Source organism: Gallinula chloropus (assembly GCF_964237585.1).
Source record: "Gallinula chloropus genome assembly, chromosome: 3".
Taxonomy (NCBI): Eukaryota; Metazoa; Chordata; class Aves; order Gruiformes; family Rallidae; genus Gallinula; species Gallinula chloropus.
In genome coordinates this window covers 13200386-13225221 of record NC_140087.1, presented here as the reverse complement: position 1 = coordinate 13225221, position 24836 = coordinate 13200386, and the positions used below count along the sequence as shown (strand labels likewise).

Genomic DNA, 24836 nt, shown 5'->3' with positions numbered 1-24836 from the left:
CCTTCAAGAAGCATGTGTGTGAATTTCAATATGCTTGACCAATAGCAGATGATGCAATAATTGCTTACAAATTAGTGTAAATGTAGGTGGGTTTTCCTAATCCTGTAACAAGATAAATAGGTTGTAAATTCTGTGTGTAGAGTGCTGGCTTTGTGGAATTACCACCCAGCACCCATCCCTGCGCAGGTATGGAATAAATCAAATCCCTCTGCTCTGTGTGTATATTGGCATACTGCACACCAGGTAATGACCCCACTTTTGGGACAACAGGCTTTCTGACTGCAGCCACTGTGCTCTTGGAATCAGGATCACCAAATGGACTCTGTAGTTTGCCTCAGCTCATTTATCTCCTTACTGCAACCTGCCATAGAGAGATGGTTTCTTCTGCTTGGCTTTCCAGGGTGTAGCTTGTACTTGCCCCCCATTTTGTCAGAGTAAGAACTCATCAGAAAATACCTTCTGTGGTAATGCAGTCGAGTTAAGAAGTGCTCCGAAATCTGGATTATTGGTGGTCTTTTGTGTTGAAGGGGCTATTGTTTTTTGTGTTCCTCCTCTGTTTCTAGCTGCTAACTCAAATGGAAGCCAGCAGAGAAGCATGTTGGTTTTCTTTAAAAGTAGTGGTTGTAGTTACTCCCAGCTGCCAGGTGAACACCACGAATATCTATGAGATATTTCAGGTGATAGCTATTCATAAAATCTTTAGAAGTATATCCTAATATATCTAAGCTCTTTTTTCTTAATGACCCACATTTCTTTCCCAATACTTGCGTAAAATATGAATGAGTCAAATTTGAAAGCTTTTGTATTTGGCAGAATTGTAGTAGTCTTATCGTTGGTGTAATGCTAATACGCATTTTATAGAAGGTTGACTTTATGGTGAAGAGCCAAAAATATCTATTAAATCTCTTACATACATATATATACACATATATATTGTATACATGTATATATATGTACCTTATCACCACCTACAACTACTGAAGGGAGGTTGTAGAGAGGTGGGCAATGGTCTCTTCACCCGAGTAACAGGAGAATAGAACAAGGGGAAATGGCATGAAGCTGTGCCAGGGCAGGTTTAGATTGGACATTAGAAAAAAATTTTTACTGGAAGAGTTGTCAGGGCCTGGAACAGGCTGCCCAGGGAGGTGGTTGAGTCACCATCCCTGGATGTGATCAAAAAAAGGATAGATGTACTTAGGGATATGGTTTAGCTTAGGATGGGAATGGTTCGACTTGATGATCTTCAAAGGTCTTTTCCAATCTTGTGATTCTGTGATAATAGATTGATGAAAATTTGCATCAGCTGCATTGAAGAAAGTGGGTATCAAAAGGAAGATGATTTAACAAGAGATGAGAACAAAATGTACACGTTGATGACCTCATCAGTTAAAAATCCCAAAACAACATTGTTTTTTAGTTGCACGGTAAAGCTGACAGGAGCTGATTCGTGTCTCTTCCTTTACGCTGTCAGTAGTACTCCCTTGCTATAGCAAGCTAGCAGCAGGTGAGCTGCACAGAGGTTGTCATGTAAAGAAGGGACACAGGGCAACATGGCAAATGCTGGCTTTGTAACCCAGTTTAGTTTATTGCAGTCACTGGTGGCTGGGGCGCCTCATGACTGGCTTCCTCTAAAAGATGCTGCATGCGTTGCATCAGTAGGGCATCTTCCTCTAACCAGCCAACAGTCCCCAGTCTGTGTAGTCAGTGTGGCCACAGCTCATGCTGCTTTCTCCCAGCTCTCTCTGCTAGTGCATCCTAGAGTGCTTTGCTTTATGTTACTTCCCTTTGCAGTATGAGGTATTGGACAGAATGAAGCTGTGCTGCTGTAGCTGTTAGCTTCCTCTCATTAGGCCAGGTAACAACAGAAGTACTGATATCTTTGTATCTACGGTCTTGCCCATGTAAGGAGCATGGATATGAACTAGGTCATGTGTGGGACTGGGGCTGACTGGATTAAGAGGAAGTGGTAGGTGGGCAGTGCTCACCTCTCCACAGCAGATGGAAGCAGAAATGGATCCAACATGGTGCTTTCTGTGGACTGATGGCTTCCAGTGCCGGCAGACAGGACTTCATAATACTTCAGCCCCAAATCAGGTGGGTTGTATCACTCACCTTCCTTTTGTCTCTGTCTTCCCCATACAAAGGTGAGCAGCTTCTTTAATGGCTATGTTTCACCTGATTCAGAGGAAGAGGAGTGCCAAACATGGGTCAGCCTCCAGCTGACCAAGAGACAGAAGAGCACAGACTGTGGCTCTGTGCTTTGCACTCCTGGTTGCAGATGCCTGACTGGCTGGGCTCTCCCTGGCTGGAGTACAGCTCTCTGCTGGGGCAGGCTGGGTACTCACCCTAGTGTAGACAACCCAGGAGTCCCAGGCTCTCTATGTGTGTGGCGTGTCCGTTACCTGTGAAAGCCCACAAGAACAAAGATGTGTGCTGCAGCAGTGGTGGTGCTGAAGTCTGGTGGGGGAATGGCTTGTTGTTGAGTACCAGGGTCCCTGTAAGAGTGCTGTGCCTGGTGTGTAACCCTGGAGCTGGTTTTCCTGGTTGTGCATGGACCATTGGAGGAAGGAGGCCATGTATGTGGCCTGAAGGTCAGGGTTATGCTGCTGCTCTATGTATGGGAAGTGGATGAGCAGGCTCAGGTGTCCCTTAGTAGTGGCCCCTCCTGGAAGAGGATGGGTTGCACAGCCCAACTGTAAAGACTTGTAAAATTCCCTTTTTGGTATTTCATACAAGTAGCACTTGTGACACTGCCAAACCACCCGTGGGCTGAGACAATCAAGCACCATAGCCAGGAGAGTTTTCCTGAGGATGCTGTAATAGGTGCGGGCCTGGAGGCCTGTTTGGCAGAGCATGCCAACAACTTAATCCTGCTTGTGCTGCAGTGTCTTTGTACACAGGAAAAGAGACTCTTTGGTTGAAAGATGAAGCCTGCGGTCTGGTCAGGTCAGCTACCCTGTGTGACTTGATTGGTATGTACCCCTCAGCAGATGGGGAAGGTACAGAGGTGGCTTTGGCCCAGCCCCAGACCATAGTTTTTCTCGGAGAGGGGGGCTGGGGGGTGTGTGTGCTTCAAGACAGATTCATTCTGATTGGGGGGTTAACTTAAAATTAGTGCTCTTCTACACACTTAACTGCACATTTAGGTTATTGTTGATGTAAGCACTGAACGTCCTGAGTGGGTGGTTGTTTGGGTTTGTTTTGGTTTGGGTTTTTTTGTATGCCCTTTTAAATTATGAATGCCAAATAGTGAGAGAATGAACCCTCAGTGGCTGGTTCTCTATTACATGCCTGTGTCCACTAATATATTAGCCGGGTCTTGGGACTCTGACTGCAGTGGCAGTCCCTGGGGAGACACAGCTAGCCTTCAGCTATGTCTGGTCTAGGCCTGCCAAAACTCTCCCCAACAATCACCCCAGAAGTCGTCAGCCAAAGACACACTTCACCATCCAACTGAACTTCTTGGGGCTTGTGGGGGGTTTATTTGCAGCTGACAAATTGTCTTTCAGGGTGTTTTCCCTTGTTAGAAGAGACACCACGGTTAATGTGAAAATACAGTGACTTTCAGGAAGCGATACTGCACCGGCTTCAAGGGTAACGCATACTTGGGTTTGCTGTGGTTGATCTTCCCGCACTGCGTAGCACAAGCTGCAGAAACAGGAATCTCACAGACACTGGGCAGCATCAACAGACTGAATCCCCGTTGGTTGTTTTTTCCTGTAGGGGAACTGTGACTTCGAATGGGTGCTGCCCCTGGCTCTGTAAGCCAGGGCGCAAAACTGCAGGGTGGCCAGCAGGCTGCCGCGCTCCCCCTGCACCCCCAGCCAGCGCTGTGGTCCTCTCCCTGCGGGGTCGCTGGTGCTGATCTAATCCTGCAGAGAGCCAGTTCAGGGAGCGTAACTGAGGAAAGCTAATCCTGGGTGGGGGGGGGGGGAAGCGGTACTCAGGAGCAGATGGATAGGGTGGTGGCAGAGCTGGGGATGCAGCTTGGTAGCAGCTTGGTGTTCCGGTGGGTTTATCCTGGAGTACAAAACTACAGGCAGCTCAGCCTGTTACACGCTCTGCTTGGTGTGGCCGGTAGTAGGAGTGATGAGAGGGCTGCAGATGCTGATTTAAGAGGCAGCAGGGTTCACTGAAGGAAAGCATCAGGAGCACAAAACCCAGTGGGCACTTGAGTTTGGCCTCAAAAAGGCCAGAGGTGTAAACAGGCAAGGCCAGGTTGGGTGGGCCCTCAAACAGCCTGGTCCAGTGAGAGGTGTCCCTGCCTGTGGAACTTGATGATCTTTAAGGTCCCTTCCAACCCAAACCATTCTGCGATTCTCACAAGAGGCTTTGGGGAGCATCCCAGGCACAACCTTTTCTATTTGAGCTTCCCCTGTCAGCTTCTGTGATTCTATGACTGCTGAGCAGTCCTGAAGATCCTACTGCACACCAGTTCCCCCCAAGAATGATGGTCCCTGCTTTTAGCAGGGCTGCAGCTTGTGGTTTCCCCAGCCAGGCAAAGAAAACAGGATGAGAAAAGCAAATCCTACCTATTTTAGATGTTTTGGTGCTCCTGCACCACTGATCTGACTATTAAACTGTGCAGTACCAGGACGTTGGCAGCTGATGGGCAAGGGGAGCAGCATTCCTCAGCTCTGCCCAACATGCCCGTGGGACAGAGGGAGCACCCTTTAAAAGCTGCAGAGGTCAGGCTTAATGCACCATCAACTCCTAGTCTGGTGTGTCAGCATGGCAGAGCAGCACACGTGCACTGGTAGTTTCTCAGTTCCTTTCCTGCTGCTCCTCAGAACTTGCCAAATGCAAGCGGTGGGCTTGAAGGAGTGCAGCGTGTGGTGTAATCACAGCTCTTCCTTCCCCCCCCCACCAGCTTCCTCTAAACAGTCTGCTTATTTTTTTTTCCTGCTTCTGTTGTATTAGTTTGAGCTGCTGTGAATGATGTGAGGACAACTGGAGTTACGTACTAAACCTGGCATTTCCTATTGTCATGTTCCACTATTTCACATAGCTTATGTTATCTTAAGAGTGTTACAGAGTTGTACTTTGGAACTTAAATGCACTGAAATAATAACCTGCCACCTTTGTGACACGAAAACAAATAACAAATTTCACATACAGTAGCAGAAACCATATTCTTTCTCCTTTATTTCACTTTATGCATCAATTACAGAGCATTTGTGTGTAATGCGCAAGAAGTTAATGTTTCCGCTTTCCTAATGAAGGTTCTTCAGGGGACCTTTTCCCACTGAATGGAAAGAAAGGATTATATAAAATAAGCACTTAAAGCTAGGAGTAGTGTAATGCTGAAAGGTATGCATAGCTGTTGGTAATCTTGTGAAACTCAGTACATAACCCATTCAATGTTGTGCTTTCCAGCCTTCCAAAAAAGGAAAGGGTATATTCCCTGGTGTTTCCAGACACGTGTATTTTCCTAGGCTTTGCTAGGAATCAGTGAATTTTCAAAGCATTCCTAATTATTGATGAAGTACAGAAAGTATGTTATAAAATGCTAATTTGCTGTGTTGAAGTAGCAAACTAGTTTTATTGCAGATCTTCCAATTACCCTGCTACCAGGACAGTGAAACAAGTACCTTAAACAAACCCCACAACAGGACATTTTAAAAGTAATGTACTGATTTATGATAAAGCTCTAACAGTGATACTAATGTTATTCAGAGTTCCTGTTGTACAAAGAGTGTGATAATGGCATCTGAAGTCCTGATCTATTGATTACTTCTCTTTATATAAGACAGCAGAAGGTTTTCTTGTTGTTATCATCAGAGGAGAGTTGCCAGCTGAACTAATTGATTCTACAAGACATCATAGGAAAAATGATTTTGCAGCTATTTTCTTTAGCAGATACACATGTGATTTTAACTCAGTGGCAAGAGGCAGGTACAGTATGGAAATGCAGACAGCCGCTTCTGAAAGACAGAGAGCTTCAAGGAAGGTCAGCATGCTGAAATCAGGAGGGCCATACGCTCCCCATCCTAGGGGTGCTAATGTACTGAGTGTCAGTAGTCCGGGGTTATTAACAGCTTTTGCCTCGGGATGTGGACTTAGGGCCAAAGAGTGCTGGTGAAAGAAGGACATAAGAACTGCAGGCAACAGCAGTCAAGCCAGTCCAATCACAAAATACGTACAACCTCCTGCATATTAATAAGAGAGGACTGGGGAAAACTAGAGCAAGGTGCAGTGTTAGTTGATCAGCTGCAAATTGTGCATTACCTTTATTATTGTACCTTACCTGGCATTTATATTTGGCTAGATAGAATATTTTTTAGGCAATGGAGATGTGCTAAAGGTGATCTGGCCTTCACAAAGGATCTGTTCCAGTGCTCAAGGGAAGATGATCAGTTAAAATAAGGTTTATCCCATAAACTCTGGAATGGGTAAAAAATAGTTTACTGAGCTTAAGAGCGTCACTTGGTTTTGAGCCTCCTTTGTTCCCCTGTGACTTATGATTTGGAATTAGAAATGTTTTGAATAACATAGTGAGTGTATGTTTCTATATGTTTCCATACTTCCATATGTTGTGCAGTGTGTCCCACTGAGCCACTCTGTAGCATCTAGCCAGCCTTTAAGGACAACCATATTAAAGAAATATTCAGGTTATTTTTAACTTTCCTTTGCTGCACCCTACTATTTATGTAAAAGATAAAGAGTCAAGGAACAGGATTTAAACTGACCTCCTTACTGTGGGGGGCAAGTAGGGATTACCATGTCTTCCCTTTTTCCTGCTGCTGTGTCTTTCCTGTGGTTCCCAATTCACTCGTCTTCCATCCAGCCATGGTTGCCTCAGAGCTTTTATGTCAGGTTATAGGAACCACAGGAAGGAGTTTGGCTGGGATTTTTCTGCTTGTGGGGAGCATGTAGGAAGGAGGAAGCTGCTGTTCCCGATGGCATCTAAACCAGCTTGGGGAAAGATAAAAGAAACGATCAGGTGGTTGATTCCCTACTCTGGGTCACACTACAGCAAACACGTCACTGCTGAGCTTCAGGCGCCTCCTGGCTCCTCTGCCCAAAGGCACGTGTGTCAGCTGGAAACAGCAGGAGTATAATAGGTTTCAATGAGCAGTGTGTCTGCTGCACCAGATGCAGCACTGACCTGGTAGTCAGCATCTGGGAGGAGGTTTTCCTTCCTTTCTCAGCCAGTAACAGGTCAGGGAGTTTGCTCTAAGTATTGATTATGGTTTCTCAGCCCTTTTAATAACCTGATCAGCCCCAGTGTTGCAAAAGGTTCTGTGCAGTTTGTCTAACAACAGGTAATTGTTTGCAGCATCCCTCTAATATCATTCACAGGTCGTGCTACCTCATTGTCTTCAGGAGCCTCTCACAAAGGGGCAAATGCATTATTTGGTGGTTGGTGGTGCAATTTGGTCATTTTTGGCTGCAGTCTCCTTTCTGAGAGGTGCAGTTTGGCTTTCTGATGGCAGTCCATTGAGGGGGGAAGGGCCTTGCTTTTCTCACATGGTTCAGAACAGCATGTACCACAGCTGGAGTAAATGGGGAGAACTGTGCTCCTCTCTCCCAGCCGCCAACACCTTCTGGTATCTCACAGCACAGCTGGAAGCCTGCTAGGCAGCCAGCTGTAGTCATGTGGGTTTTTCATCACCTCTGTTACATCGTGTGGTGCAGCTTTTCGTCAGCCAGTGTCTGACATTGCTGCATCGCAGCACAGGCGTTGCGAGATGTTACCTACATCACAAGCTCTGTACAGATGTGCCTTGGCATTTAGCAATTTACAGGTTTCCCTGTATTTCTCAGACTGAAGAGTCTGCTGTGGGCTATCTTCACTCAAAACCACTGCTGCTTCTGTTTTCATCTTAAAGCCACAAAAGAGGTCGAGACAGGGAAATCTGACCAAGTTTTCAGCAGGCGATGATCAGTAATGAAAATTATGCGGGCACGGATGTCCCGGGTTTGGTAGGGAAGATACTGTGACCTGATGTTGCTGAATTTGGTGATGATTATTCGTGTGATTGAGAACCACTGGGGCAGGGTGTGAGGCTGCAAGGGAGGGAGAATCTGAGATTTTTTGATGAATATTTGGGGAATGAACCTGAGGTAATGTGTGATGTGCTGCACAGACAGAGTTAGAGTTTGGTTTCACTCAAGAATCGACAGATCAGGGTTTTAAGAAGGGCAGGGGGAGAACGGGGGAGTAGAATGGACCTGCTGCTGCTGCTAACAACCATTAAAAAAATACAAAGCCAGCTGCTCTCAGAGCAGAGCTTGATCCTTTCAGTGCCTTTAACAGCACAGTATATATTCAGAGGAGGGGAATTCATGAGGCCCTATGGACCTACACCATGGCATTACACAAAAATGCAAACCTGAACAATGGGTGGCCTCAGCAGTTCCATCTGGCTCACCGATAACAAGGTTAAAGTAAAGTGGGTTTCCTTGGCTGTGTCACACACAATTTACACTTCAGATGCTTTAACTTTGGAGCCGGACCAGAGGGAGCACCGCTCTAAACACACGTGACAAAGGGTCTCCTAACGTGTGCTAAACACAGTTGGTACTGATGCTCTTTGAAAGATAGGGAGTAGTAGCATTTAGATAACTTTTAAGTACTACTTGGAAAATAGGGGGGGGGGAAGCTGTTGACTACATCATTTACAAACAAAAATTCCTGTCAGCAAGTTAGAATTATGGTCAAATACTGTTTACTCAAAATATTTTAAGGAATTATAATATTAGTGGATGGATTGAGCTAACAGCAGAAATTGCTGGAGGCCTAAGAAATGTTACCACTGGCATTCTGGTACGGTAACCTGAGAAATCCAATCCACTTTTAAACTAAAAGGGATACAGATACATGGAAATGAGTTCTGTTGTAAAGCATGGTGCTTTCACAGCCACCAAAATACTTAGATAATAGAATAGTTAACCAGGGCAAATTGTGACCTTTAAAAAAATTCTAGCTGTAGAGAGCCAATGGCATATCAACAGGCATGTTTGCCTGTCAGTCTCTATGCCATTAAGTATAATAAAGCATTGGCATTATCACAGCATTTTTCAGAAATCCTGTTCCTTGTCTCAGCTTTGAGATGCTTCAAGGCATCTGTCCTATAGACTGTCCCATTCGTGAACTAAAATTCAGTTGTTACTGAATGAATATCAAAGTTGATAATTCAGTTATGAGGCTGTTTTATGATCTGTGAGAGAAGCATTTGAGCAGTTAACTCTGTGGTAAAGATCTGAGGTAATTTCCAGAGTTGTTGCTGCACAGGTGCTGAAGGCAATCCACAGGGGAGGGCAAGTGCTGCACTGAACAGCAAAAAGAAACTTAGCCAACTTGTCTGCCTTCAATCCCAAATCATGAGTTCGGTAACAGAGTAGAACTTCATGCTCCTGCTGAAGTTAAGCAGTTAAAGATGCATACCAGAAAACCAGCAGATGTTGTTGACTAACAGTTATCCTAGCGATGCTAGCACTCTGGTGTAGGAAGGCCCTGAGCAAGCATGCGGCAGCACCGAGCTTCCTCCTCGGTGAGCTGTGCAGTGCCGCTGTGGTGGGGCTGATGATAGGTTGGCTGCAGCCTCGCCAGGTTCAACAGCGCTGCAGTTGCTTCGTGCCTCCCAGGCTTTGCGAGCAGGTCAGCCAGTATCACTGGTGGTGAAGGGCATCCACCTCTGCTACATGCCTTAGTAGAGGGGTTGGTATGGATGGCTCTGTCCTTGCTTACCACACTTCTGTTACCCAACTCTCTAACCACGCTCGCAGCCCCTCTGTGATGCCCCTCTATGATGCCCTTTCATCTCCCTAACAAGGACAGGGATATCCTTCAGCATTACCTGTTAGTTTCTGACTGTATACAGCAGCCCTGTAACCACAGCCGTGATTATTGTAAGATCCTGTTTGATGGGCATGTCAAAGTTGCTAAGCTGTTCTCAGCGGCTTTCTGCTCACTGTATTTGGGGTAACTGCAGGCAGCGTAAATAGAGCTGAGAAGTCAACTTACAACTAATTGGTCACAAAACCACTGACATTCCCTTCTCCCTTTTTAGCTACCAGACTGCTTTCTGTCTGTGAGCAGCAGCTTTTGACTCCAGCCCCATCTTGATAATACCTGTCTGTGCTTTATGTAGTGTGTATTTACTCCAAGCTCACTTTGCAGCCAACTCTGCTACTTTGTGAATTAAGTTCGTTTCCAGCTCATTGTCTCTAACTGAAAGGGAGTTCAGCCACAGCCACCCTGTTCACAAAACTGAATTCAGTATCTGCATCTCGTGCCTGGACTTGGAGTGCGTGATTCTTCCATCCATCTTTCACAGACACACTCCTACTGGTGCAGATGAGCTAAATGAAACATTGTGATTGACACATTAATGAACCCAGGTAGGAATCCGGTATAGATCTGTGTGAAGGCCACGTGTGTACTGTGACCAGGGTTGAGTCCCAGGCGCAGGGTGTGGTTACAGAATGCAGTTCCTCTGACAAGAGCGTTTAAGGACGATGGGAATCTCACTGCTTCATCTACTCCCTCCCACCTCCTCCCAGTGTTTATCACACCCGCAGTTGTGCCAATGCAATGGTTTATGATTTTGCCTCGAAACTGGAGGTGTGATGTGAACCAAGCTAAACAAACACTACAAACTGAAAAAAAGTAGATGAATTAACAGAAAACTTTTCTTGTTGAGAACTGGCTAGCAGTTATAGTTACTGCAGACAGATTGTACCTCTTGAAAAGGGGGCTATTTACTGGGTCATTATCTTCCATTTATTTTCACATTACCAAAGAAAAGCTATGAATGAAATGCAAAGTAGTTGAGCTGGAGTCCTGGTCACTGCTTGCTGTTCTTGATGGGTTTCAGCACTTGAGCAGGATCCCTGGCAGTTGTCTGTATCCTGCCTGGCACGGCATACTGTTGGCTGGCTTGTCTCACAGTACAGTGTGAAAACAGAAGGGCACCCCAGGAGCTGTCGCCGATGCTGCCAAGACAGCAAGCAGCAGTGGCAGTTGCTGTGCAAGGCTTTGCAGGAAACTGGGATAAAAGCTAAGCACAGTAGTTTGTTGAAGACATTCTGGTGCAGCCCTTTACACTGTGTCGAAAGCGTGTGTTTCCCACATCTGACTCTCATTTTTGTGCTTCCTGCCAACAGGGAATTAAAAAGTCATGTGGAGGGCTTTTCTGCATTTGTGCGAAGTCCAATTAAGCTCTTGATAGCCCTGATTTTCCATGTAATGTTTGGGTTGTATACTTAAGTGAAATGACTTTCCACAACTTCTCTATGACTTTACATCCCACTAGTTGGGCAGTTATGAAATAGCCATAACATAACAAAGACAAAATTTAAAAATCAGGTATTTTATGCATTGCTCAGGATGTTCTTGATTCCTTCTCTAGTTCAATGAATGCCAGTTAATTTCTGGCCTCGTGATTGTGACCATAACTTCTTTTTTTCCCCTTGCTTTACTAGATATAATCCTGAGGGGCACAGACTCAGATCCTCAAAGCTACGAGGATCTTGCTTACCTCTGAAGCCAGTGGGGTTTAGGCTTTTAAATACCTGTAAATATTTGATTGTGCATGACAAGGTCACACAGGCTGCCTGTGATGGAGAAAGGTGACGCCGTGCTCTCCTTCACCAGCTTTGGAGCCTGGGAAGGATGAGACTTCTCATGAAGGAAATTTATGGGCTGTGCTTGAATTCCAGAGCCCTGTGTGAGGAACACAGTCTCCCTCCACGCTGTGGTTATATGGTACTAGGTATTTCCAGGTATTTTGGATATTTAGAATTAGGAGGTTTGTAAAGAGAAGGAGCAAAGGGATCTTGCTTTAGGAGCAAGGCTTTCTGGCCTCACAGGTTTTCAAGAGTGAAGCTTGTTTAATAATAAATGGTTTGTTCCCAGAATTATCTAGAAGTAGTGTGGGAAGTGTCAGACTTTTAAAGGTCTGGTCCCTTTTGAAGAAGTATTAGTAAATTTTATCTAAGAGACAGGGGCTTCTCATCTTCACTGGGGGAACAGGAGTCACTGCCTGTTTGCAGGAGGATTACACCCAGTGGTGGAAGCAGCATCACAAACCACTTGGATTTTTACAGTGGTGAAGTAGCACAGATACTGAACTGTGACATCCCACCCAATACAATTTCTTATTGCACAGATTGAGGGTCGTGGCAGCTGTATGTCACTTCTCTGGAGAGCCTGAGTGGAGGGTGTGCTCATGGAAATAGAGGACACTGACTTGTCAGGTAGGGGACCTGCTCTGGCATGGTGCTGAGCAGCTGGGCTCCCTCACGCTGCTTCCCTGCTCTCTGTACCAAGCAACGGGCATTTATCTGGGGGTTGAGGGGGACACACAACACATACGACACAAAACCAGTTCCAGTTGTGTCTAGCTGAGTTCAGATCCACTGCCCCAGCCAGTTCAGCTGCAGTATTTTAAGATCTTGTGGGAGTAGGATTCTCGCAGTTTTTCCTATGGAAGGTCTATCACTGAAATAATTAACTGTTCAATGAATAGTAAGACTTGTCTCCACAATCTCATAGTAGTATGGCAAATAATCGCTAATGCAGGAAGAAACTAGGTTTCAGTCAAGGCTAATGAAATCCTAGGGATTCCTATGGATTTGATATATGGTATGTTCCATTCCTAGCCACTGTAGTATGTCCCAATCACCTTTCCGTGTCTTCTAACCTGCCTCCAGAGCTTGGGATTGCAGGAGATCAGACAGGCTACCAGCATAACTGAACAATCCTTTCCTGTGAACAGAAGTTGGAATTTGCGCTCCAGAATGGAAGAACTTATTATAACCATTTCCCCCCACAAAAGAAATTCAGTACCTCGCTGGCCTGTGCACGTTTCACATAAGTGACTGTGGAGATACACATCCTGCCTTCCACACCAACCAGAGGTTCAATTCATAGAATCATAAAATCATAGAGTCCTAGAATGGTTTGGGTTGGAAGGGACCTTACAGATTATCTAGTCCCAGTCCCTTGCCATGGGCAGGGACACCCTCCACTAGACCAGGTTGCTCAAAGCCCCATCCAACCTGGCCTTGAACACTGCCAGGGAGGGGGCAGCCACAGCTTCTCTGGGCAGCCTGTGCCAGGGCCCCACCGCCCTCACAGGAAAGAATTTCTTCCTAATGTCAGGTCTACATCTGCCCTATTTTAGTTTAAAACCATTCTTCCTTGTCCTATCACTCCACTCCCTGATAGCCAGCCCCTCTCTAGCTTTCTTGTAGGCCCTCTTTAGGTACTGGAAGGCTTCTCTAAGGTCTAGCTAGAGCCTTCTCTTCTGCAGGCTGAAGAAGCCCAGCTCTCTCAGCCTGTCTCCATAGGAGAGATGCTCCAGCCCCCAGTCATCTTTGTGGCCCTCGCCTGGACTTGGTCCAGCAACACCATGTCTGTCTGGTACTTGGGACTGCACAGCTGGACACAGTACTCAGGTGAGGTATCACCACAACAGAGTAGAGGGGCAACGTCAGGGCTTGCATTAAAAATGTGTTCCACTTTCTGCCTCCCATGTGCTTCCTGAATATAGAGTTTTCCTGCCTTGCACAGTGAATGCTGCTGGATAACTGGAAAGTGGTTTGGTTTAGCATATAGATGGATTGCTAAGGCACGTACATGATCCTGACATTAATCAAATTCTTCTGTTTCGTGACTGCTTCTAAAATTGTACATTCAGGGCTTCTGTAACTGAAGTTGTGGCTTGGGTATGAATTTCTGACCAGACCTTCAGGTTGTGATGTGCTGGGTGAGCATATCTGTTTTTCTTTGGCCAGTGTACCCACTGTCCAACCTGTAAATTGCTGTCCCCTTGCATTGATTGCCACTGAGATGCCCCAATCTGAATTGTTCTCTGCTTTCAAGCAGTTAAGTCTGGGGTTCCTGTTTTATCTAAAACTGATGCAGACTTCATCAGTCATGCCAGGAAAACTGTGAACCTTGCCCTCTAAACACCCTTACTTTTGAAAAGGTTCGTTCTTTCTTTCTTGACCTGGAAGGCTGAGTATAAACGGGCAGAAGAATGGAACGTCTCACTCCTCTACCTTGGCCATAATTGTTTGGTTTTCTCTTTTCAACTTTGAGATTTGCTCTGTGTTCTGCTTTCAAGTGTTCCATCAACCAGCAAACACGGATTTACAGGTGGAACTGAGGGGCATTGCTGTGTTGCCTGGCAGCTTGTGTCAGCCTGGCCTCTGCTACCAGCCTTGCCTACTGCAGTGTGACTATTCATAGGCAGTGGGACATTCTTTTGTTGGTTGCACTGTTAAAGTTAATGGAGAATAAGCTCAGTGAAGGCACCAAAGTTGCTCCAGATTTACACCCATGTGACTGAAGAGCAGAATTAGGACTATTACATTGCTGTTTCTGAGAAGATGCAATCTTTTTAAAAGGTTTTATTACCCTTACTGTTAATGGTTTTACTGGAGTGATATCATTTATTCTGCATAATCATAACCAAGAAGGATTAAGTGATGTAGGTTACTACACGTAGTGAAATGCTTTCAGTTAGGCTACGTTATTTTTTACTGTACACAGAATTAACAGAATTCAGAGCAAGAAGTATTGAGCTCAAATTTGTGCATGAGATTTGCCATCCTGACACCAAACTAAGAAAAGGGAGACACCAAATTTTGAATTAACAGCATTCTTATATGCACAAATGGGGGTTGTATTTTTATGTAGACAGCTGTAGAGAGAATTAACAACAAAGATAAATCTCTGGTGGTGAGATGGGGTGGAATAGTAGAAAATGGCCTTATTTCACTCTTAATTCTCAGGGATCAGGCAGTGTGGCACAACAGAAATACCTGCCTCAGGTGGGAATTAAAAGCTTTAACATATGAGGCTTAATCCTGTTGCAGCTGGTACCATCTTTTCACACTTATATTGTTGCTTCTGCATTTTGATGTGAAAAGGTTTGATTATTTTTTTTTCTTTAAGAGTCAAAAATGTGAGGTAGAAAATGCTGAACCCAGACATTTAGTATAACGTGAATATATGGAGCTAGCCCGTTTTGGACATCTTAAGACACAAATTTAGAAAAGCGAATTAGGAGCTGGTTTTTCCTCAGTCAGTGTGTGTCAGCGATACAGATTTCCCTTACCAGTGAAATTTGGCTGTAGAACATCTGAATGGCTTAATGGTTCTTGCAGGTACTGAATGTGTGAACTTAGAGGTGCTATTTCAAGGAAAACCAACCACCGTGTTTGACATCCTTTTGTTACACAGCTGGGAAAAGGGAGCTCTGTGTGTATGTCGTGTGGCTGTCAATTCCATGAGCCCTGGAAGGAATCCCTATAGAGGTAGCTGGCATGGCCTCCTCATGATGAGTGTGTTGGGCAGGAGCCACCTCTTCATTTCTCAGGAATGAAATGAACATGAGAGTCGCTGGTCAAATCCTGCAATCCGCAACACTTGTGAAGCAGGCAGTGAATGTAGCAGGAGAATCTACCTCCAGGCTGGGGTCTAAGTCAGTCTGTACCCCTGCCTGAAACTGTGTGCACGATACGGATTTATAAGGCATACCCAAAGTTGTATCACTCTAAATCGGTATCTGGGGAAGAAGAGGTTATGAACCTCCAGAGCACCCTTCTTCCTCTTCCTCTACCACTGCTTGCTTCAGTGCTCAACCAAGCCAGGATGCCATTTGCTGTTTCCTGCTGTTGCAAGGAGTTAGATAGTTGTATTTGTTGCTAACTTTAGTGATAAAATAAGGAACAAAAGGGAAATGGCAGTTTTTAACAACTGATTCCTAATTACCTACTACCCTTTTATCTGCTCAGTGGATTAGCCGATCAGTGGATGCAGAAACCCTGGAACCAGCTCTGCAGAGAGGCAGATAAGGTCAGGCATGCCTCTTAGCTCATGAACAGCACCTCATTGACCCGGAAAGAGTTGAGCCGGTTTTATGCAGCGTGCATCCTTATCCACATGGCCAGGAGGCTCAAGCCAGCTCTGTGAAGACTTCTGGTGTTACTGAACTGTGCTGCTGGAAGCAGGGGCACCCAGCAATGGTTTCAAACTCAGCCTGCCAAGGTCTGCTTAGTTCTGGTCACCCCCACGCCTGCCCAGCGCTGCAGCCCAGTTAATTTAGAGAATAGGGTGCAAGTGTGGGTACACATTGCAGTGATACCCAGAGCAAAGCTGCATGACAGCCTTTCCACCAGCATGAACTATGGAAAACGCTTAACTGGTTTTAAAAGTACTGCGCACGGAGCTGTTTTAATTTAAAATCCCTTTATTATTATTATTTCCTACAGAAATTAAGGCTCATGAGGGAAATTTGTGGTTGAGAATGTTTCTGTGAGTGGTTTCGTAATGCAAAAAGATTTAACAGTAGTAGTAGACTTATTTGAAATCATGGTGTAACATTTCATGTTTGAAATGCATGATATACGACTGTTTAAAACATAACTTACTTAAACCATCGCTGATCTTGTATCAGCTTTATCTGGATGGGTTAAAGCCATTAAAAGATACACATTCTTTCCACACTATATTGATACCATTGGAGCAAAACCATCTTTCATGTTATTTAGAAAAAAAGGCCTCGCTTTGTAAATTGTTATTTCAGGAGTTCTTAACTCTCAATATAAAGAAACCCCTTTTGTTGTAACAAATGAAAGTATGCCCAAAGCATTCCTCCGTCAGGATGCATTTCATAAGGATTTTTATCTGATTATGTGAAAAATAATTTTCTTCCATGCCTGTAAAGAGAGCTGAGTGGATGGCAGAGATAAGGTTTCATGGGAAGGAAGAAAGAATGGAAACAACATCGTTGAGGTTATTTTTAAGAGCCGCTGTCCGCGTAGCCCTTTTCCATTTTTGTGGAGAAAAAGGCTGCATTTTGTGCATTTTGAAGCAAACCTTTATGTTTCCTCCTTGTTCTCGGTTCTCCAAACAAAAAGGAAAATATCCTTCCAGTATTAGCAGATTTTAAACAGAATTTAAATTCATTTCCTCGCGAACTTAAGCTAAATAGTATCCCGACAGGCCCGATTTATCAGGCAAACGCCCCGTGTTGTTTGTCAGCTTCTTTGTTGGGGGGTGAATGGGGGAGGGGAAACGCAAGCAACAAAAGACCGTAACCTATTGATAATACTTCTGCCATACACCGGGGAAAACAGATTGATTTAGAACTAACCACAGAAAACTAGTCGATCCGATGAGTTTACAGGGGAGGATTCTTATTTATTTATTCGTAACAAGAGTAAACATCATCAATATTCGACCCTGCGTTATTGGAAGCCTTGCAGGCAGTGGGGTTGTGTCATCCTGCTGGGGCTATCTGCAAGATGAAAGAAGGCAGGCTTAAAAAAATGGAGGGACCTTGTTTTTCTCGTGCAGTTGAAAGTCTCCGATACCTTATCGTGTGTTGTAGAATTTGGAGGAGAAATAGATGAGCTTTTTTTTTTTTAAAAAAAAAATTAAATTGTCTTTTTATTTCCTTCGGAGGTTGTGGGGTTTTTTTTTGTTTGGGGTTTTGGGTTGTTTTTTTTTTTCCCCTAAGGTGGTAATTCTCTTCATCTCAAAAAGCTAGAAAAGGACAGGAAATTTTCAAACTGAATTTTACCGAAGAACAACAGCCTGCAATTAACTTCCCCAGCATGTCGCCTCCGCACGGTGTTTTGTGTGAACAAGGGGTTCAGGGTAGCAAATGCGCGCAGGATCAGCACAAATGTAAACGTGGCCCCGATGTGCTGTATTCTGAAGTGATAATACACTGTTTTCCAACGTGCTCGGCTAAAAATAATTGCAGTTTTAAAGTTAAACTGTCTTGGTGGGGGTTTTTTTCATGGATTGGTAAACAAGGGTGCTAGTGAAGTTTTCCTGTCTTAGTGTGACCCTGCTTGCTGGACCCACAATAATCACTCTGATGAAGATGCTACATTCTCTATTTAACAAGATAGTTTTATTTGACCTTAATTTTTTTTTCAGCATTAATTTAGTATCTTGAGTGCTAATACCTTATTGGTCCACTTTTAAAGTTACCTGTGCTCTCTCCTCCTGCATTCAACTGCTTAAGAATTAAAGATTAATAAACAAAACAGCCGAAAGCCCAGCAATGTGAGAGGAAACATTCCAGCAATTTCCTCCTTGGAGGGTGCAGGCAGAGCGTGTAGGTTCAGTGCATCTTGTGTATGTCTCGTTGACTCATGGGTAGGTTTTCATCCTTTAAAAACAAAAAAGCTGGGCCACGTTTTCATCCTCCACTGGGTGCGGGGAGCGGGGCAGCTGCGGGGCACAGCTCGGCGGGGAGGGAGCGCGGCCAGCACCACGGCAAGGCTCCCGCCCACACCCCGCGATTTGTAAAAAGACACAGGCTGACTTTGTGTCTCCTGGGAATTAACGCTGCTTAAAAAGGTTCCGGGAAGGGGGGGGAACTTTCAGAACCAGTGCCTGCAAGGGAATCCCTCGGTATGAGTGGAGGAGGAAGGGGTGAAATGGTAGAGGAGCTGGTTGCCCAGCGCGGGGCTGCTGTGGGCACTGGCCACTGCTCAGGGTGCATGGGGGTCTCCATTGCCTCCCTGAGACTCATCCTCCTCATCCTGCTGCTCCTGCAGCTTGTTGCCCTGGCAGCTGACCAAACTTCTTAAAATTTTACTTGGGGCAGTCGCTGACTGTTTTTAAGTTGCAGCAACTCCAGCCTTATATTTAGTTTCAGAATTTCCAGCTTTCTAAAAGGATGAGGTCTGCATGTGCTCTCTGTTTTAGTGCCTGGTTTCAAAAAATACTCAAACAGCTTTCTCACTTTTAAATGTAAGCTTTTCAGCAAGGCAGGTTTTCGTGTTATGCCTGTATTAAGTAAAAGTGATTAGTCGTTTTATAATCCAGAACCATACGAGAGGTGCCTGATTAGCAGCAGTCACATGTGAGCCTGTCAGTCTTCTTTGGAGCGCTGCTGCAACAGATTTGATACCCAGGATTCGGTTACTGGAATATTTAAGTAATCCATTAAAATATACTTGTATTTATCTGAAAGATTATTTGAAATTGGCAGATCCTCAACAGTCCAGAGCCTCTTTCAGTACTGCAGAGGTGTTGGAGGTGTTTCCCACTTGTTTGTGGTGGTGCCTGGGTGAGCAGAGACCCCCCCCCGAGCTTTTCTAAGTGTTCACATCCACCAGCTAGAAGCATCCCCTTGTACTGTCCCACAGCCTGAGTTTCAAGACAAGTCACTGAAATCCTAGAAAACGAAAACACCTTATTTTTTGTCTAAGAGCCATATTTCTGTTAGATCATGGATAGTTTAACCTCCCTTTACAGCAGAATAGGGTAGTTGAATTGGTCTGCTGCATGTTCTGCCTGCAAGGACCGGCTTTTCTTTAGGTATATTGAAAAAGTAATTAATAAAAAAGCATGTTTAGGTACAATTTGAAATATTGCTGCGATGATTTAGGTGCTTAGTTGGCACTCAGTGTGTTGCAAAAGCATCTCACTTGCACATTGTTAGAGTACCATGCCATTTTTCAAAGCATTTACATTGCTAAGTGGGAGCATTGTTAGCCAAGATGCAGGTTTTTTGTTGCCTGATAACCTTCAAAAAGGAAAAACAAAAGAGGTATAGGGAATATCCTGGTTAATTATTTTCATCTTCCTCTGACTGTACCCCCTTTCTTCCCTTTTCGGTCCCTGGTAGATGCTAACCCCTCCCCTTAGCCTGTCCCGTCCCCCCGGCCTCCCCCCCTTAGAAAAAGTCAGTCATCAGGGTCATTTTAAAGCTTCTTCTCTCAACAGATAATAGAATGGAGCCACACAAACGATGCTCTACTTGTCATATATATTGGATTATCACCTAAATCATATTATAAAGCAGCATGAAGAAGCAAGCAGTTGTGCTTACCCTCCTTACTGCTTAGCTCAGCTAAGCTGTTACCCTGGGGGGGGCAGGGGCATTGTAATTTTAAAAGTGTATGCTTCCCAAGTTGGAACTCACTGCTGGGGCAAGGGAAAAAGCTGAAGGCTAGAGAGTATTTCGGGTTGCATTTGGTTGTGAAACTGAGTGCTTCTAATGAATTTCAGCCATCAGCTTATTGCAGTCAATACAGCATAGTTTATGCTGGAATCTGTATGCTCTTTGAATGTTTGTGTTTCCTTTAATAGGTAGGTACAGTTCTGTGCAATCACAAAGCCACAGTGAAGGAGAATTTAGAAGTGGTTTTTAACCTTGCTATATGCTCTCTTCTTAGTAGGTTCTTAGGAGGTATTAGTGTTACTGTTTCCTTGAGAACATGGAAATACGATGCTAGACAAGTTTGCAGGGTGTTCCTTTATTAAAACGTTCATGTTTTTCATTTCAGAAAATCACCCTGATTCACCTTCCTGACAGTGCTGTAGTGAATAAAGGATTTCCCATTAGGATAATTGCCATCTCTTTATTTACTCTGTTGCATTATTTTTTGAGCCTGAAGCTACCTTGTAAATCATGGGAGCATGCTGTGAGAAAGACAGTTCTATTTTTAACAAATCCTTCTTGCCGTTGCTTTTATTATAAGAATTACTTCTACTATAATGGCACTTTTAAGGGCTTTTTGTCCTTTATTCATCTCATGATGTAATTTGTATATAAGCATCTAGGTTGTGTTTGAGCTAACACATGTTATGTCCATGGTGCTTCTGAAGTGAAGAGATACATGGTGTGGCTGTGCTGAGCTATAGAGTTTCTAGAACATACTTAAATGAGAATCTGCTCATTCTCATAGCAGGAGCCAGCACGTATATGCTCGATATGTCTATAGAGACCTGGATGTATAGGCTGGTGTGCACGTATGGCACACTGTCAGGTTTCATGATGCTGTAATGTGAGTACGCACAGCAGAGAGAAGCAAAGAGTTTTGGACAAAAGGGTGATTACTGTACCTTAGTGTGCACGGATGTGCCATGTGGTCTATCATTGGCAAGCTCTGGGGTGGCTGACCACTTCCATTTTGGTGTAAATCCCTTGAGAGGGAAGGCGTTTCAGAGCAGGGTGTGATCTGTTCTCCCAGTAGGAGTGATTGACAAGGAATGAATAAATAGTTAAAAGACCTGAATAAATACCACCCTCCTGTTTAAGTCCAGGCACACCCTGGCTAGCACATACGACATTCTGGTGTGACACTTCAGCCAGGTGCTTGAGTTGGCTGGTAACAAAACACATTCCTGAAAAGCCAAATCCTAGTTTAATCACAACTGCTGCTGATAGTTTTATTTTATGGTGATGTTTTAGAGGCAGTTGGAGTAAACACAGGTATTACAATATTTTGGAAGTAGGATGTATAGATAAATATATATGTAAAAGGTGATGGAGGCTTCTTGAGTGGAAGCAGGGGCCCTGACAGCAGGTTCTTGGTCAATTGGTGTGGGGTGAAATGGTTCAGTGAATTGGATAACACGGTGCATACCGTAGTGACTGATGAAATTGATTTGTCCGTGGCTACCACCTACCCTGCTACTGAGGCCCTTTAACCTATTTTCAAACGTTTTTCTTTTTTAAACCTCTTCAAGCACGTGTGCTATTAAAGGAAGTGAACGCAAATACATTGACAGCTATAAAATTGTATGTTCTGAAGCAGGATAACACGCACAGTTTTGAGGCTGTCCACACGCTCCCATGTTGCACTGCATTATGCTAGACTTAGCCCAGGAACAAGTGCACTGCTGGAAACTGATGAAGATAATAACATCATTCTTTAATACAACCTAAACTATAATATAAAAAACCCCCATGTTTGTGAATATGCAAAGCCCTTAGGGGGGGTTGTTGTTGCTTTTCTTTTGTTTTTTTTCCAGTTGCAAGTGTTATTTCCTTATTATTTATTTTATCCAGAAGGTGTTTAGAAAGTTTGTCAGGGAAGCAAAGCTGAATGCCGGTTAAGAAGACTGAATGCTACTGTTGAGTAGTGGTTATTAATTTAGAAATGCCTGCAATGATTTGGGGAGTAGTAGTCAGATGGATATTGTTTAGTAACTTACAGTTTAAAAAAAAATAATTAGGGGGGAAGCTCGGTGTTTTGGTCTTAGATCAGGATGTTTGTATCTTACAACATGTTTAGTATCTTGCCTGGGAAATCAATACTAAATTGCAGTGGGGCTTATACATGTTATTTTCTTCTTGATTCAAGGGAAGGTTTATATTGTGTGTGTCTTCAGGGGTTATTCTGTAGTATATGTGGACAAACTACTGTAAGCATAGTCTCACATCCTACTGAAAAGTCACACAAAGCTTCAGTGCAGTGGTGACATAAAAATGGAACCAGTTCACCTGAAATAAGTTATTTCCATTATCATAGAAGTGCAGATTTCAGTGTGATGGGCTTGGTTTCTTGGTTCTTACTTATTTTTAGGGAAGATACAGCAATTGAATTACAATGCTGTGTGAAAGGATAAAGAAGTTGTGTTCATCATTTTAATTTCTCTACCTTACAGGTCAGTCTTTTAGAGCATGGCAACATGCCATGGGCAACTTGGGCTGGTTTTTCAGTTGTTTGTTAAAATGAAGACATGGTTGGTATCTTGCTAGTAGTGAAGAAGAGAGATGAAGAGGGGAAGTACTGAGGGATTAATCGTTTCTTGGAGTGGATTTGCAGATGTTAACAGCCATTTTGCAATCTTGTTAAAAAATACTTTGGTTTTATCAATAGCATTTCCAAGTGAATTCTGTAGATGAGACACCAGCTGTACGTACAGCTTTGCATGGGCTAAACTTCTGGGTTTGGAGGGATGAGTAGTATCTGAATATTCACCTAAATACAGACTAAACACTAGCTGAAACAGTTCCTTGCTACTTTCCAGGAAGCTGGAAATTTAAAATACTTCCATTTGTGCTGAAGCCAGAACGTTTTGCACTGTTTGCACCCACGGTCTTTTTTTAATCCTTGTTGACTCTTGTCCTGTTGTTTTTTAAAATCAGTTAATGGCTAAGGGAGAGCAAACCAAATTGTCGGTGTAGTCCTCTGCAGTGGCTCGTTGTATTAGTATAAATTAAATGTCTGTACATTCGGGGCAAGTTTTGTAGAACAAAGGGACAGAAACCACAGGAAAACAGCTCAGTGGTGAACATGACTGGCACCGGGTCACCGCGCCGAAGGCGTATAATTATTTCTTTGTATGGCGTGTTAGAGTGCGACCTGAGGCAGGACTGCCCCTCCCGGGGCTGGTACAAAGAGAGAGGATTCAGTAAGGAGTTGCATGGGGTTTCTTCTGGACTCCCGTGACTAACAACAGCAATGGGAGAGTATTTAGTGGGTTTTGAGAGCCAGGGAGAAGGCCTTGCCCATCCATGGGCTCCCAGCAGCCTTTTGAAGGTGACACCCTGGGTCACCACCGCTTGCTTGCGGGTTTGGGAATTCTGAGAGAAAACAAGTAAGCCCTGTTCTATGGCTCTTGCCAGGGCCTTATTTTGAATCAAAACCATAAATGCCATTATGAACCTCCTGTACCACTGCAAGAGCTTGGCCCCCATGCCCGTGCGCTGTGATTTGGCCGAGCAAGGGACCGGGCCCTGGGAGGGAGCCTGGCTAGTGACAGGGCACCCCCTCCTCACGCTTGGGTAAGGTGGGGTTTCCCTGGCCGAAAGCGGTGTGTCCGTTAGGACGCAGTCATGTCGGAGGCTGAGCATCTCTGCTCTTCTCGTTTCTTTATGGCCCCGACCCGGCCACGGGCACACTTCGGGGGCCCCGGCCTCATCGCCCCCTGCGCGATGTGCCTGCCTCCTGTCAGGTGGTGAAGCGCTAGCGCTCGCAGACCTTGAATGCTACGGACACCCGGGTGAAGAGAGGCGTTCGCCGCGGCGGCAGCGGGATGTCTGGGTGTCTGGTGCCCTCTAGTGGGGCCGGGCCCTGCCCGGGAGACGAGGACCGCGCCCCGCGGGGAGAGCCGGGCCCGCAGGCCGGCACCCCCCAGTGAAAGGTGCGAAAAGTGTCCGGGAGCCCGCTGGCATTGGCTCTGTCGGACTGGGGGAAGCTTCTGGCAGCTGCTCACAGAAGCCATCACCGCAGCCACCTCTCACCAACCCTTTCCACGCCAGATACCCACAGATATCCGTGCGGACTTTGTGCATGTTTGCACTGAGCTTACCTGACGTAGAAAGCGATGCTGCGTTTTCTAACTAGCTGCCTGTCTTTGTTTTTTAGATGCTACAACTGCGGTGGCCTCGACCACCACGCTAAAGAATGTAGTCTACCTCCACAGCCAAAGAAGTGCCATTACTGTCAGAGCATCATGCACATGGTGGCTAACTGCCCCCATAAAACTGTCTCGCAGCAGCCCGCGAGTTCTCAGGGAAGACATGAAGCTGAACCGCAGCCTTCCACTTCTGCTTTCCCGAGAGAAGGAGGAGGGACGCACGGCTACTCGTCTCCACCGTACTCTCAGGAGGGCAGGTCAGAGATCTCGGAGCGCTCGGGCAGGTCACCACAGGAAGCTTCGTCGAGTAAGTTGTCTGCGTCGCCCGAAGAACCGAGCAGGAAGGGGCCTTCTGTTCAGAAAAGGAAAAAAACTTAAAGCGTTTGTCATAACTTTCCATTCTTTTTATCCTCTTGGGATGTCTACCTCATGCAATTACAGGGGAAATAATTTCATTATCAGTAGCTGACCTGGAATTTTAACTACTGTTGAGGAACTGTGAATTTTTTTTTTCTTTGATAGACAAATCACTCCAAGCAAAATACATTTGAGCAGGGTGCATTACATTTTACCTTCTGTTTGTGTGTGTGTGAGTGTGCACGCGTGTGTGTATGTGTACGTATCTATAATTATGTCTTTCTTCCATCAGACCGCTCTCCAGCTCCCACCAGACATTACTGTGAAGCAATAGGCACGTTATCCACAAACAATCCCAAATTCATTCCTAGAACCTATTACCAAATGTGTTCCAAAAACCCCC

At 44.9% G+C, this 24836-nt stretch overlaps 1 protein-coding gene across 3 annotated transcripts in view; it reads left to right on the top strand.

The window, feature by feature from the left end:
- The window catches only part of LIN28B (lin-28 homolog B), a gene marked incomplete at both ends in the record, with an annotated part of 85332 nt that extends 60878 nt beyond the window's left edge, over positions 1-24454 (top strand). For all 3 annotated transcript variants that reach the window (XM_084261565.1, XM_084261563.1, XM_084261564.1), the window contains one exon: positions 24085-24454. In XM_084261565.1, the coding sequence (XP_084117691.1) occupies positions 24085-24454 (370 nt within the window). The remainder of the gene's footprint in view (positions 1-24084) is intronic.
- Positions 24455-24836: the final 382 nt, after the last annotated feature.